This window comes from Melanerpes formicivorus, unplaced genomic scaffold, assembly GCF_026170545.1.
Source record: "Melanerpes formicivorus ecotype bairdi unplaced genomic scaffold, bMelFor1.0.p_v2 SCAF_116, whole genome shotgun sequence".
Taxonomy (NCBI): Eukaryota; Metazoa; Chordata; class Aves; order Piciformes; family Picidae; genus Melanerpes; species Melanerpes formicivorus.
In genome coordinates, this window is record NW_027142468.1 from 657,311 (window position 1) to 670,074 (window position 12,764).

At 61.6% G+C, this 12,764-nt stretch overlaps 1 protein-coding gene across 1 annotated transcript in view; it reads left to right on the forward strand.

Annotated features, from left to right (window-relative positions):
- LOC137456115 (hydrocephalus-inducing protein homolog) overlaps window positions 1–12,764 on the forward strand; it is a 65,920-nt gene that overhangs the window by 24,176 nt on the left and 28,980 nt on the right. The window contains exons 19-26 of the mRNA XM_068167421.1: window positions 1,051–1,194; window positions 2,061–2,204; window positions 5,204–5,236; window positions 6,656–6,865; window positions 7,680–7,793; window positions 11,131–11,308; window positions 11,653–11,783; window positions 12,504–12,637. Coding sequence (XP_068023522.1) covers window positions 1,051–1,194; window positions 2,061–2,204; window positions 5,204–5,236; window positions 6,656–6,865; window positions 7,680–7,793; window positions 11,131–11,308; window positions 11,653–11,783; window positions 12,504–12,637 — 1,088 coding nt within the window. The remainder of the gene's footprint in view (window positions 1–1,050; window positions 1,195–2,060; window positions 2,205–5,203; window positions 5,237–6,655; window positions 6,866–7,679; window positions 7,794–11,130; window positions 11,309–11,652; window positions 11,784–12,503; window positions 12,638–12,764) is intronic.

A 12,764-nucleotide genomic window follows, 5' to 3' on the forward strand; every position in this document is an offset into this window, starting at 1 on the left:
TTGACCTGAAGGCATCTGCCTGTGGGGGGGTTCCTGTGGGTCACAGAATCCCAGCATGGGGGAGGTTGGAAGGGACCTCTGGGGATCATCCAGCCCAATCCCCCTGCTACAGCAGGGGCACCCACAGCAGGTTGGCCAGGTGCCTCCATCCTCTTGCCCCTCACCCTTTAGCTCTTGCTGAGCATGAAGAAGATCTGCTCTGGGGCTGCTCTTCTTTTTGAGGGGGTTGGACTAGAAGACCTTTGGAGGTCCCTTCCAGCTCAGAGCCTTCTGTGCTTCTGTGTGATTCTGTGATGCTCCAGGCTCAGCAGCTCCAGGTCTCAGCCTTTCCTCCTCAGAGAGGTGCTCCAGGCTCCTCAGCATCTTTGTAGTCTTCACTGGGCTCTCTTCAGTAGTTCCCTGACTACTTTGAACTGGGCAGCCCCAAACTGGACCCAGCTGTGGCCTCAGCAGGGCAGGATGGAGGGGGAGGAGAGCCTGCTGGCCACAGTCTCCTTGAGGAATCCTCTTGGCCTTCTTGGACACAAGGGCAGCTTGCTGGCTCGTGGGCAACTTGCTCTCCAGCAGCACTCCCAGGTCCCTGTCTGCAGAGCTGCAAGCTCCCAGCAGGCCAAGGCCTCAGCTGTGCTGGGGCAGGGGTTGTTCCTCCTCAGGAATCATTTCCACTGAGCTTCCAAGGCAGAGCTGACTGCCCTTGGCCTTTCTGTCTCCTGTTTTTCTGCCCAGTTCCATCTCCATCTTCATTCCATCAGCTCCTCCAGCTTTCTGTAGCACTGTGCTCAGCACTGGGGCACATCAAAGGAAGAACCCTTTGGGGCAGGGATTGTCCCTGGCAGCACAAGCCTCCCCAGAGCTGTTTGTGGCTGTTGGCTGCAGCCTGATGGCCACTGGAGTGCAGGAGAAAGGGGATGCAGCACAAGCTGTGGAGGGCAAGGGGAAACCAGCAGTGAGGGGGGCAGTGGCAGGGCCGTGGCTGGTGGCTGGCAGATGCAGGCTGTCCTCTGGCCACCCTGCTGGCAGCCCCCATGTGCCCTGTGGCTTCTCCTGCAGGCGGTGAGGGAGCAGCTGCTGTGCCAGGCCGCGGTGGGCAGCGAGGCCAGGAGCACCCAGATCCTGCAGGTGGAGCTCAGCTGCCAATTCATTGCTCCTGCCCTGCAGATGTCCTCCACAGCAATCACTTTCCAGGTGGAGAAGGTGAGTGTCTGGCTGGCATCCTGGCCCTGGACCTGCTGGCTGGAAGCTGTGGCTGTGCTTGGCTTCAAAGGAGGAGGGAAGAGAGCTGCTCTGAGTCCCCAGGGCTTTGGCTGTTGACTGCAGCAGGACCAAGCTTTTGCTGTTAGCACTGAGCTCATTCTTTGCTGCCCTGGGGCTGGCAACAGCCTCAGCAGCACTGCTTTGCTCTTGTTGGTGTGGCACCACTGAGGAGAGTGGCCCCAAGCTCTTGTCCCCCACCCTTTAGCTCTTGCTGAGCACTGATCAGATCCCCTCTGGGGCTGCTCTTCTCCAGGATCAAGAGCCCCAGGGCTCTCAGCTCCTCCCAGAGCTGCTCCAGGCCCCTGAGCATCTTGGCACTGTAGCAGGGGCAGCAGGAGCCTGGAGGTTGCTGGCTGGCTGTGCATACTCAAAGCCAGCCTTAGGCTCCTGCAGGCTCTCTGCTGCATCCTGCTTGCTTGTCTCCTCTGCCCAGCACCCCTGGCCTTAGGAGGCTCCTAGAGGCATGAGTGTAGGTGACTGGAACTCCTCTTGTGCTGCTGTCCCCAGGAGAGGACAGGCCACTGCAATCAGATGGGCTGGATCTCTTAGCAGCAGCTGCCTCCTCTCAGGGGCCTGTTCCCTGCACATTCCTGAGGCTGTTCCCCCTGGGCAATGCTGTGGTTTGCAGCCAGCAGCAGCATCTGCTGTGCTTGGAGAAAGCCCTTCCAGAAGGGGAGCAACCTATCCAAAGAGTCCAGAGGAGCTGTTGGGAGCTCTGGGGGCTGAAGGCTTTGGAAAGGCAGCGGGTGGGGAAGGAGGGCCCTGGGCACTTGGGGGTGAGTGATGCTTCTCTCCTGTGCTTGCAGCAAGCAGGGGATGTCCTAACTCCTCTGGCCCAGCCTCTGGCTTTGAAGAACATCTGCCCCCTGCCCCTCAGCATGGTCCTGGCCTTAGGGCAGCCCTTCTCTCTCTGTGATGTGGAGCAGCAGCCCCTGCCTGCAGATGCTCAGGTGAGCAGCCCTGGGCCTTGCTGCTGCTGGAGTGTGAAGAGGGAGCAGTGTGGTGGTGTGCTCCTGCTGGGAGGGCCTCCAGGAGAGAAGCTTCTGCAGAGCCAGCAGTGAGCCTGAGCTGAACCAGCTTGGAAATGAGTTGCTGGAGGAAACAAGGCATCATCTGGATGGGGAAGAGAGCCATGGGATGGTTTGGGCTGGAAGAGACCTTTCAGATCATCAAGGCCAACTGTGAACTTCTCACTGCCAGCTCACTGCTAGATCATGGCCCTCAGCAGCAGATCTCCATGCCTTTGCACTCCCTCCAGGGATGGGGACTCCCCACTGCCCTGGGCAGGCCTGGGCTAGGCCTTGACAGCCCTTGTGAGGAAGAAATTGTTCCTCGTGTCCAACCTAAACCTCCCCAGGGGCAGCTTGAGGCCCTTTCCTCTTGCCCTGTGGCTTGTTCCTTGCTTGCTCCTTGCTCCAACCTCCTTCAGAGTCCTGGCTCTAGGAGATGAAGAGAAGGGATCAAACAACTTGTGGGCAAGCCATCTAGTGAAGCTGTCTGCTGGAAGCCATCCCAGCAGCCCTCCTCAGCTGTCTGTCTGCTCCTCAGGAGCAGCTTGCTGCCTTCAAGGGCAGCCCTGCCTTTGAGAAGGCTGAGGGTGCTCCTCCAGCCACTGCCTGCCCCCTGTGCCAGCGGCAGGTGCTGGGCACAGGCTCTGCCAGGCACGTGGTGATGTGGGCATGGGCACCACTCCTGTGCAGCCCTGGCAGGGGGGTTGGACTGATGACCTTTTGAGGCCCCTTCCAAGTCCTAACCTTCTGTGCTTCTGTGCCGGTGCTCAGCCCTGCCAGGCCCAGGCTGCAGTGCTGGGAGGAGCAGAGAGTGCAAACGGCCTTGGCCTGCCAGGGTGCTGCTCTGGGGGGGGCTTTGGTGCCTCTGCAGAAGCCTGAGCTGGGCTGGGCCAGCAGTGGGGTGGGGCTGGCACAGGCAGGCCCTGCTGGAGCCACACTTGGGGCACTGCCATGGTTGTGAGCCCTGGGGATGGCCTCCCACGGGTGCTGGATGCTCTTCCTCTCCTTGCAGCCCATGAAGCTGGAGGCAGGGCAGGAGCTTCCCCTCTGCATCAGCTTTAACCCTGCTCATGAAGAGGGTTTGCACTCCTGGCAAGTGGAGCAGGCTCTGAGGATCCAGTTCCTGGAGCACCCTCATGAGGAGCAGGTCCTGCTGCGGGGAGAAGTCTGCTGCCCCAGCCTGCACTTCCAGAGCATGGCTGTGGACTTTGGCTGCATCCTGAATGACACTGGAGCTGTGCAGAGCCTGGAGATGACCAACTGCAGCCAGCTGCCTGTCTCCTACTGCTGGCAGCTGCTGCCAGCCAGCCAGGGCAGCCAGCTGAGGTATGGCCACCTCTGCCCTCTCCTTGCAGCTCTTCTGCTTCCTGCTGTCCTGCTTGTGCTTTGCAGAGACCAAGGTGGTTTCCCTGGGCTCTGGCCAACTGCTTTCCCCTTGGCCTGGCAGGAACAAGCCCTCCAGCTGTGGCCAGGCTGGGTGCTCAGGTGTCCTCCAGCACTCTGGGGATGGGCAGGGGACTGTTCTGCAGCCCAGCCAAGACTAGAAGACATTGCCAACACTTTTCCTGCAGCCCATGACCTCGGAGTCCTGCTTTGTCCCTGGAGCTCCAAAGCCCTGCTTGGGCCCTGGGACAAGCAGATACAAGTTGGGAGCTCTCTGCCTTCCCTGCCAGCCCCAGCTGTTGTCAGTTCAGTACTAAGAACCTCCACTGCCCCCACAACAGTGTGTCCAGTGCTGGCTCCCCAGCTCAGGAGAGCCAGGGAGCTACTGCAGAGAGTCCCAGGGAGGCTCCAAAGATGCTGGAGGGGGCCTGGAGCAGCTCTCTGAGGAGGAAAGGCTGAGAGCCCTGGGGCTGAGAGCCTGGAGAAGAGCAGCCCCAGAGGATCTGATCAATGCTCAGCAAGAGATACAAGGTTGGGGGCAAGAGGATGGGGCAAGAGGATGGTGCTGGGCTCTTAGTAGTGGTGTCCAGTGACAGGACAAGGGCCTGCTGAAGCCTGGAGCTTCCATCTGAGCTGGAGGAGAAACTTCCTTGATGGGAAGGTGCTGGATTGGCACCTCAGAGGTGAAGCCTGCCTGGCAGCCAGCCCCTGCTCCAAGAGCCTCCCCCTTCAGGCAAGCAGAGGCCACTCCTCTGTCCCCCCAAGCACAGCTGCTCTGCTGCTGCCAAAGCACAGGTGTCCTCTTGCCCCCCAGCCTTTAGCTCTGGCTGAGTGTTGAGCAGATCCCCTCTGGGGCTGCCCTGCCCCAGGCTCCACAGCCCCAGGGCTCTCAGCCCCTGCTCTCACCTTGCCTCTTTAGAGACAAAGCCCCAGCTCCTAGGGCTGCTGCAGGGACAGGTTGAGGGCTCAGGCAGTTCCTGATTGCAAGCTGCCTGGTAGCTTCTTTTTGTTCCACCTTCACCTGCCCTGGAGTGGTGCCAGGGATGGGGCATCTGCCCCCTCCTCAGGCAGCCTGGGCCAGTGGCTCACTGTTCTCAGCACCACAAATGTCTTCCTTCCATCTGCTCTGACTCTCTCTCTTTGAGTTCACCCCCACCCCCCCTTGGCCTGTCACAACAAGCCCTGCTCCAAAGGCTGTCCCCAGCTTCCTTGTAGGCCACTGGAAGGTCTCTGCTGGGCTCTGCCCCTTTGCTTCTTCAGTCTCCCTCCCACTCCTACAGTGTGTGTCTGGTTTCCCTTGTGGTGCCCTTCCTGCCTCCCCACAGGGCACCCAGCCCTGGCCTCTTCTCTGTCTGCCAGCAGCCAGGTGCCCACAGCTCTGCTGTGCCAACCTCCTCCCTGGGCAGCCCTGAGCCTTGCCCTGCTCCCTGCTGGTGTGGAGCTGCTGGGGCAGAGCCCTTGCTGAGCTCAGAGCAGCAGAGCCCAGGGGGGAGCTGCTGGGGCAGTCTCCCCTGCCTGCCCCTGCAGTCCCTGCTCACAGGGCTGTTCTGTTCCAGGTGCAGCCTCCCAGCCCAGGCAGTGCAGGAGGAGGGAGCCTGCTGGCAGCCTTGGGCCTCTGCAGGGAGCAGCTCCAGGGCTGGGGGTGTGGAGGAGCCAGCCCAGGCCCTGGGAGCAGCTGGGGATCCTGCCCAGGAGCCAGCAGATGCCAAGGACTCCCTGGAGGCAGAGGTAGATTTTCTGGGACACCTGCTGCTCCTCCTGCCTCCCAGTTTGCCAGCAGAGCCCTGCTGCTGCCACCCTCCCTTCTCACAGCCCTGCAGCCACTGCCCTGAGAGCAGGAGGGGCAGCAGCTGGCAGCTGGACACAGGGCTCCTGCCTTTGGGCTGCTCTGCAGGGTGGAATGAGGCTTGCTGCTGGGAAGGCTTTGAGCTTCCTTCTGTGCCAAGCCAAGCCCTCAGCCCCATGGGCCAGCTGCTCAGCCCCACTCCTTTGCCCCTCCCAGCCTCAGCCAAGGGCTGGGATTGCAGAGCCAGCCAGGGAGCTGGCAGGGGGCAGGAGGGGCACTGACACAGAAGACTCAGCCCTGCCTGGTGCTTCATCTCTCAGGGAGATGGAGCTCTGCTTAGGCCCAAGGATGTCCCAGCACCATTCCTGCAGAGCCTGCTGGTGGCCAGGCCCCAGCACCAAGCACTGCAGCTGCCTGAAGCAGCAGAGCCTCTGGAGCTGGAGGAGCAATCCCAGAAGCCTCTCTCAGAAACAGGCCTCAGAAGGCCAGAGCCAAGGCTCCTCTGGCAAGGTGGCACCTCTGAGGTTACAGATGAGCTCCCAACTGCTGCCAGGCAGGAAAGCATCTCAGCTGCCTTCTTCAGGAAGGTGTCCTGGGAATAATGGCCTGGGGGAGATCCTCAGCTCTCCAGCAGCCATGAGTGCACAGGATGAAACCAAAGCACCACTGCAGAGCTGGGCCAAGCACTTCCTCAGTTGTCCTTTGCCTGTTTGGGAGTCTGACTGGCAGCTCTGTTCCTGGTTTGCTCCTGGAGACCCTAAGCTGTCCAGGCAGGAGGCTCTCAACATGTTCTTTGGGCAGGAGGGAGCAGAGCTGGACTGGCAGAAGGGTGCAAAATGCCCCCTCAAAGTTTCTGCCAGGCCTCTCAGCTTGCTCCTGCAGGCTTGGGTGTAGGAAGTGAAGCTGGAGCCCAGGCCTCATCTGTGGCTGGGCTTGGAGCCACACTCAGCAGATGCCATGGGCACAGCCAGACTTGATTTGCTCCCAGCTCCCATCTCAGCTGCCCCTGGCTTGATGAGGTGCTGGAGCCTGCAGCAGAGTGCTCTCCCCCAGAGCAGCCACTTGCTCACTGCAGCCCTTGGGGCTTGCTTTGCAGCTGCTGCTGCTGTCCAGTGCTGTGGAGCTGGGAGGTGCTGTGGAAGCTCTCCCTTTGCCCCAGGCCAGGGCTGCTCTCCTGCCTCCCTCTCCCTGCTCAGCCTCTCCACCTCTCCTCCCTCCCCAGGTGTTCGATGTGCTGCCGCTGCATGGGCTGCTGCAGCCGGGCCAGAGCCAGCAGGTCACCTTCAGCTTCTTTGGCCACCCTAACACTGTGGCCTGTGCCAGGGCTCTCTGCAGGGTGCAGGGAGGCCCCAGCTACGAGCTCAGGCTGCGTGGGGAGGCCTCACTCATCAGCTACCTCCTGGACACCACGGAGCTGGACGTGGGGCTGCAGGTAGCGCAGGCTTCTCCTTGCCTGCAGCCCTGGCTGCTGGGGGCTGCCTGCCTGGGGCTAGGGCCAGCTGCTGTGCTGGCTCCAGGGCTTGGCAGCACCACCTTGGAGTGCTGCCTCCTGCTGCCAAGCTCCACCCCCACCTCAGCTGGGAAGTCCTCCTCTCCAAGGCACCTGGAGGTGCCTCCTGGGGTGGGCAGGAGGCCAGCGCTGCCCTCCAGAGGGCTGTGTTCTCCAGACAGCAGCTGCTGAGCTGCTGCTCAAGCCTGAGCTGCAGGAAGAGGCTGCTGTAATGCTCTTGGCTCATCAGCAACAGAAAGCCAAGAGGAAGCCCTCTTGGGCTTGCCAGTCCCCATCCTGGGGGGAATGTCCCAGAGTCACCCCCACTTCCCTTTTCAGTTCCCCCCCAGCTGTTTCCAGCTGTTGGCCCTGTGCTTGGTGTTCTGTCTGCCCTGTGTCCCTGCCAGCTCTGCAGGTGCCTTTGCCTCTGCCATGTGTTGATGCCAGCTGCTTTGCTGCAGCCAAGGCTTTGAGGCCCCCTCCAGGTGCAGAGAGCTCAGCTCCTCTCTGCTTCCATGCCTGATCTCTGGGTGCTTGGTGCTGTGCCTCTGCAGGGTGCCCCAAAGCTCAGCTGCTGTGCAGGGCCAAGAGGTCCCTTGGGGCTGGGGGTGCCCAGGTGAAGCTGGGAGCCAAGTGTCCAGCTCTGCTCTGCTGCTCTGCTGCACTGCCTCCCTTGGCTCCTTCCCCAGTGCCAGCTGCAGGAGATGCCCAGTGCCAGGCCTGTCTCTAACTGCCCACTCCTCTCTCCTCTCTGCAGCTGTGGGACGTGGTCACAGAGGTGGAGCTGACCCTGCAGAACTGTGGGAAGCTGCCCTTCCCCTTCGTGGTGCTGAGCCCTGGCACGGGCACTGCCCGCAGCCCCCTGCCCGCTGTGCCCCTGGTGGTGCCCAGCACGGTGAGGATGGGGGCAGCACAAGGGCCTGACCCTGGCCCTGTGCCAGCCTGCCCTGGCTGGGCTTGGAGGGGAAAACCGGGGAGAAAGAGAAGAGCAGGAGGGAACTGTCCCAGCAGCAGGCAGGGCTGGGAGCTGTCTCTGCTGAGGGGATGCAATCACAGGATCCTTGGGCTTGGAAGAGCCCTTTCAGATCCTCAAGGCCAGCTGGGAGCTCAGCACTGCCAGGCCAGCCCCAAACCCTGGCCCTTGGCACCACATCTCCACAGCTTTTCAGTGCCTCCGGGGCTGGGGACTGCCTGCTGCCCTGGGCAGCCTGGGCCAGGCCTTCACAGCCCTTGTGGGGAAGAAATTGTGCCTGATGCCCAACCTCCCCCTCCCCTGGCACAGCCTGAGAGCATTTGCTCTTGTCCTGGGTCACCTCCTGTGGGAGCAGACAGGAACTGCCCTGCCTGCCCCTGCCAGGGCTGCCCAGGAGACTGCCTTGCTCTTGCCTGGCCATGAAGCTCCTGTGCCAGGAGCTGGAGCAGCCCTTCCCTGCTCCTTCACCCCTCCAGCTCTGCTCCTCTGCAGCAGCTGGGGGGGGCAGTGAGGGGGCCAGGGCTGAGCAGGGCTGGAGCAGTGCAGAGAGGAGTTTGCAGCATCCCAGCAGCCTGCCCTAGCTGCAGCTGTCCCTGCTCACTGCAGGCCTGAAGGAGCTGCTGGCACAGAGGCTGGCTGGAGCTTCTGTAGTGAGTGGTGGTCCCCAGGGGGCAGGAGCTGGTCAGGACCTGAGGGAGCTGCTTGAGAGGGTCCAGCCAAGGGCTCTGAGGGGACTGGAACATCTGTCTGGTGAAGAAAGGCTGAGGGGCTTGGGGCTTTGTAGCCTGGAGAAGACAAGACAGAGGGCAGATCCCCTCAGTGCTTCTGAAGCCTTCAAGGGGACCCAGGGGGCTCTGGCCAAGGCTTTGTCAGTGGTGCCCAGGGAGAGGACAAGGGGCAATGGGCACACACTGCAACAGCCAAGTTCCATCTGACAGCAGGAGGACCTTCTGTGTGTTGAGGGCAGTGGGGCACTGGGGCAGGCTGCCCAGAGAGGCTGTGGAGTCTCCTCTGGAGCCATTCCAAAGCCTCCTGGCTGCACTCCTGTGCAAGCTGCTCTAGGTGACCCTGCTCTGACAGGGGGGTTGGACTGGATGATCTCCAGAGGTCCCTTCCAAGCCCTGTGATTCTGTGACCTTGAAAGGTCCCTTCCCAGCCAAAGCCTTCCAGGATTCTGTGACCTCAGCTCCTGAGCCTTGGGTGGATGTCTCTGGGCTGGAGCAGCATTCCTCTCTCAGGCCCTTGGTGCCATGGGCAAAGGAAGCCAAATGGCTTCCATCTTTCCTCCTGCCTGCCTCCTGCAAGAGGTGCCAGGCTCATGCCCTCTTCCTGCCAGCTTCTGAAGGCACAGCTCTGCTTGGTGCTGCTGTGGCAGCGTGGATGGTGCTGGCAGTGGGGCTGGGCTGGCTCTGGCTGTGTCCTGTGCTGGAGTGGGGGCTCAGGGGGCAGGTCCTGCCCCACTCCTCAGCTCCTCCCTGCAGCCTGAAGGGGAGCAGGGACCTGCAAGTGCAGCCCTGTGTGCAGTGGGCAGCTGAGGAAGGCTGCAGATGTGTCCTGTCACCCAGAGCCAGGTGCCTCTGGATCTGCTTCCTTTTGCTCTGGCCTGGGACAGCTCTTCTGGAAGCCAGAGACACTTCTGGAAGCCCCAGTGACACTTTCTGTTCTAGATCTTGTCCTAGGCTCTGCTGCTGTGTGGCCAGAGATGTGTTTGCAGCTCACAGAATCACAGGATTGTCAGGCTTGGGAGGGAGCTCAAGGCTCAGCCAGTTCCAACCCCCCTGCCATGGGCAGGGACACCTCACCCCACAGCAGGTTGCTCACAGCCACCTCCAGCCTGGCTGCAAACACCTCCAGGCAGGAGGCTGCCACCACCTCCCTGGGCAGCCTGGGCCAGGCTCTCACCACCCTCATGGGGAAGAACTTCTTCCTAACACCCAACCTGAATCTCCCCCTGTCTAGTTTTGCTCCACCCCCCCAGTCCTGTCCCTCCCTGACACCCTCCAAAGTCCCTCCCCAGCTTTCTTGGAGCTGCCTGCAGAGACCTGAAGGCCACCAGAAGGTCTCCTGGGAGCCTTCTCCTCTCCAGCCTGCACAAGCCCAACTCTCTCAGTCTGTCCTCATAGCAGAGCAGCTCCAGCCCTCTGCTCCTCCTTGTGGCCTTTCTCTGGAGCTCAGCATGAGCCAGGGCAGGCTCCTGCACCCTGAGTTGAACTGCACAGGCAGGAGGTTTGGTGGGAGTCCCAGGTGGGGCTCAGAGCCCTGGACACCCACCTGCACTCCCAGGATCCCAGGAGGGGGGGTGGTTTGCAAGGGGCCTCTGGGGGTCATCCAGCCCAACCTCCTCCTTCCAGCAGGGCACCCCCAGCAGCGTGCCCAGGGGGGGTTGGAATCTCTCCATAGGAGACTCCACAACTTCTCTGGGCAGCCTGCTCCAGGCCTCCAGCACCCTCACAGCAGAGAATTTTCTCCTCCTGGCCAGATGGAACTCCCTGGGTTCCAGCTGATGCCCCTTGCCTCTTGTCCTGTCAGTGGGCACCACTGACAAGAGTCCAGCCCCATCCTCTTGTCCCCCACAAGCCCTTTAGCTCTTGCTGAGCTTTGAGCAGAGGCCCTCTCTGGGGCTGCTCTTCTCCAGGCTCAACAGCCCCAGGAGTCTCAGCCTCTGAGCCTCACAAAGATGCTGCAGGCCCTCAGCATCTGTGTAGTCTCCCTTGGACTCTTTCCAGTAGGTCCCTGTCCCTTTTGAGCTGAGGAGCCTAGTGGCCACCACTGAGGTGCTGTGAGAGGAGCTGCTGGCCCTGCAGAGGGCAGGGGCACTTCCCTTGCCTTGCCCAGCACTGCTGCTGGAGCTTTGCTTGGTCAGGCCTGGCTCCTGCTGGCTGAAGGCAAAGCCTGGGAGCAGCAGAGCTGTGCTGGTGCTGAGCAAAGGCCAGGCTGTGCTGAGGGAAGGCCTCCTCCTGCTCTGGAGGGATTCCAGCTCCCCCTGGCCATGCTGCTCTTGGGCAAGCTGCTGGGGGTGCCCTGCTTTAGCAGGGCAGTTGGAGTGATGACCTCCAGAGGTCCTTTCCAGCTCTCCCCACGCTGGCACTCTGGAGGGGACCTGGCAGCCTGGGGCAGGAGACAAGCTCTTGGAAACCAGACAGCTAGAAGGTGCTATCTGCTGTCTTCTAGAGGAGAACCTGGCTGAGCATCACCCCCTCCATCAAAGCCTCTTTGGTGCATTCCCTCCCTGCAGGGTAGCCTTGGAGCCGGCCAGCAGCAGGTGCTGAAAGTCTCTTACCTGCCAGAAGCGCCTGGGGCCTTCTGCAAGGCTTTCCAGCTCCAAGTGGGTCACCTGGAGCCGCAAGAAGTCTGCCTGAAAGGAGAGGGAAGCTTTCCCAGGCTCTGCCTGCACCTGCCCAGGAACATCCAAGGTGAGCACTGCCTGGCTGCTCCTCAGGATGCTCCCCTGGGCTTTCCCCCAGGGCCTACCCCCAAGGCTGTCAGAGCAGCACTGGTGGCTTCCCCAGGCTCTGCAAGTCCCTGTGGGCTCTGTCCCAGGAGCCACCCTGCAGAGCTGGGTTTGCACCAGCTGGCTGGGGCTGAGCTGCTCCTCTGGGGGAGGAAGCTGGGCAGGGCTGAAGCTCAGCATGCAGGCAGGAGGAGCAGCTCCCACTGCCCAGAGCTGCTGGAAGAGTGTTTCTGGGAGAGGTGGTGTGGGGAGGGGGCTGCCCAGCTCAGATGCCCACACTGCACTCTGGGGGGTTTCTGCCTTCAGGAAATGAGAAATATGAGAAGGCCTTCAGGAAGGTGAAAGAAAAGATGGCCAAGGACAGTGAGAGAGATGGAGAAGTTGTCCTGGGGGAGGCTGCAGCCACAGAACCAACCCCAGATGACTTGGCTGCCACGGTGAGAACAGCTGCTGCCCTGTGTGGCAGGAGCCAGCCTCTCCCCCTTGTGTCACTGCATCCCCTTGTGCCCCACAACAGGCTTCTTGGGGCCCTGCTAGCAGGTGGGACCTCCCTGCCCACACTCAGCCATGACTCTCATCAGCTGAGTGCTGCCCCAGGGGCTGTCCAGCCCTGGAGGTTGTCCCTGCTGGAGCTGGAGGAGCTTCCTGGCAGCTGGCTGAGATCCTGCAGGCCATGCTCATGGGGGTGAATTGATGGGGCCCCATCCCTGGGCTGTTTGTTCCTCCCAGGCCAAGCCCTGCCAGGTTTGCAGAGCTTGAGAGCAGCAGCCTGGGCTGGCCCTGGGACTGTGCTCAGCTCTCATCTGCAAGAGGCAGCAGCTCTCTCCTGGTCTCCTGCTCCAGAGGGCTTTTGTCCAGCTTGCTTCGGCACTCCCTGTGGGCAGGCAAATCCCTGGAGCTCTGAGAAGTTCCTGGCTTGTCCATCTGTGTCTGGCATAGCTTTGAAGGCAGTGTCTGGGCAGGGGAGGGTGCTGGAGCTGGTAGCTCTGGAGAGAAGGTGCTGCCCAAGAGAGCTGGAGGTGTCCCAGGCACTGAGCAGTGAGACAAGAGGACTCCATCACCCCCTCGAGAAGAGCAGGATGGGATCCTCTTCCAGAGCCAAGCCCATGCCCTGGGAAGGACCTTGGCTAAGCAGCCCCTGTCTTTCCCTGCCTCAGCTGGACACTGGGCTGCAGATGCAGCTGGAGGACATCCTGCTCAAGGAGCACATCCTGGAGCAGCAGGAAGCTGTGGCCTGCAGTGCCCCAGAGGAAGCTGCCTTTAGGCTGCAGGCTCGCCGCAGGCTTCTCAAGTGAGTAGAGACCTCCACAGCCACCTGCAGGTGCTCTGGGGGTGACAGCCAGCAGTGCAGCCCTGCTGCTGAGAGCTGCTGGGCTCTGCAGAGCTGGGCACAGCTGTGGGCAGCACAAAGGCTTTGC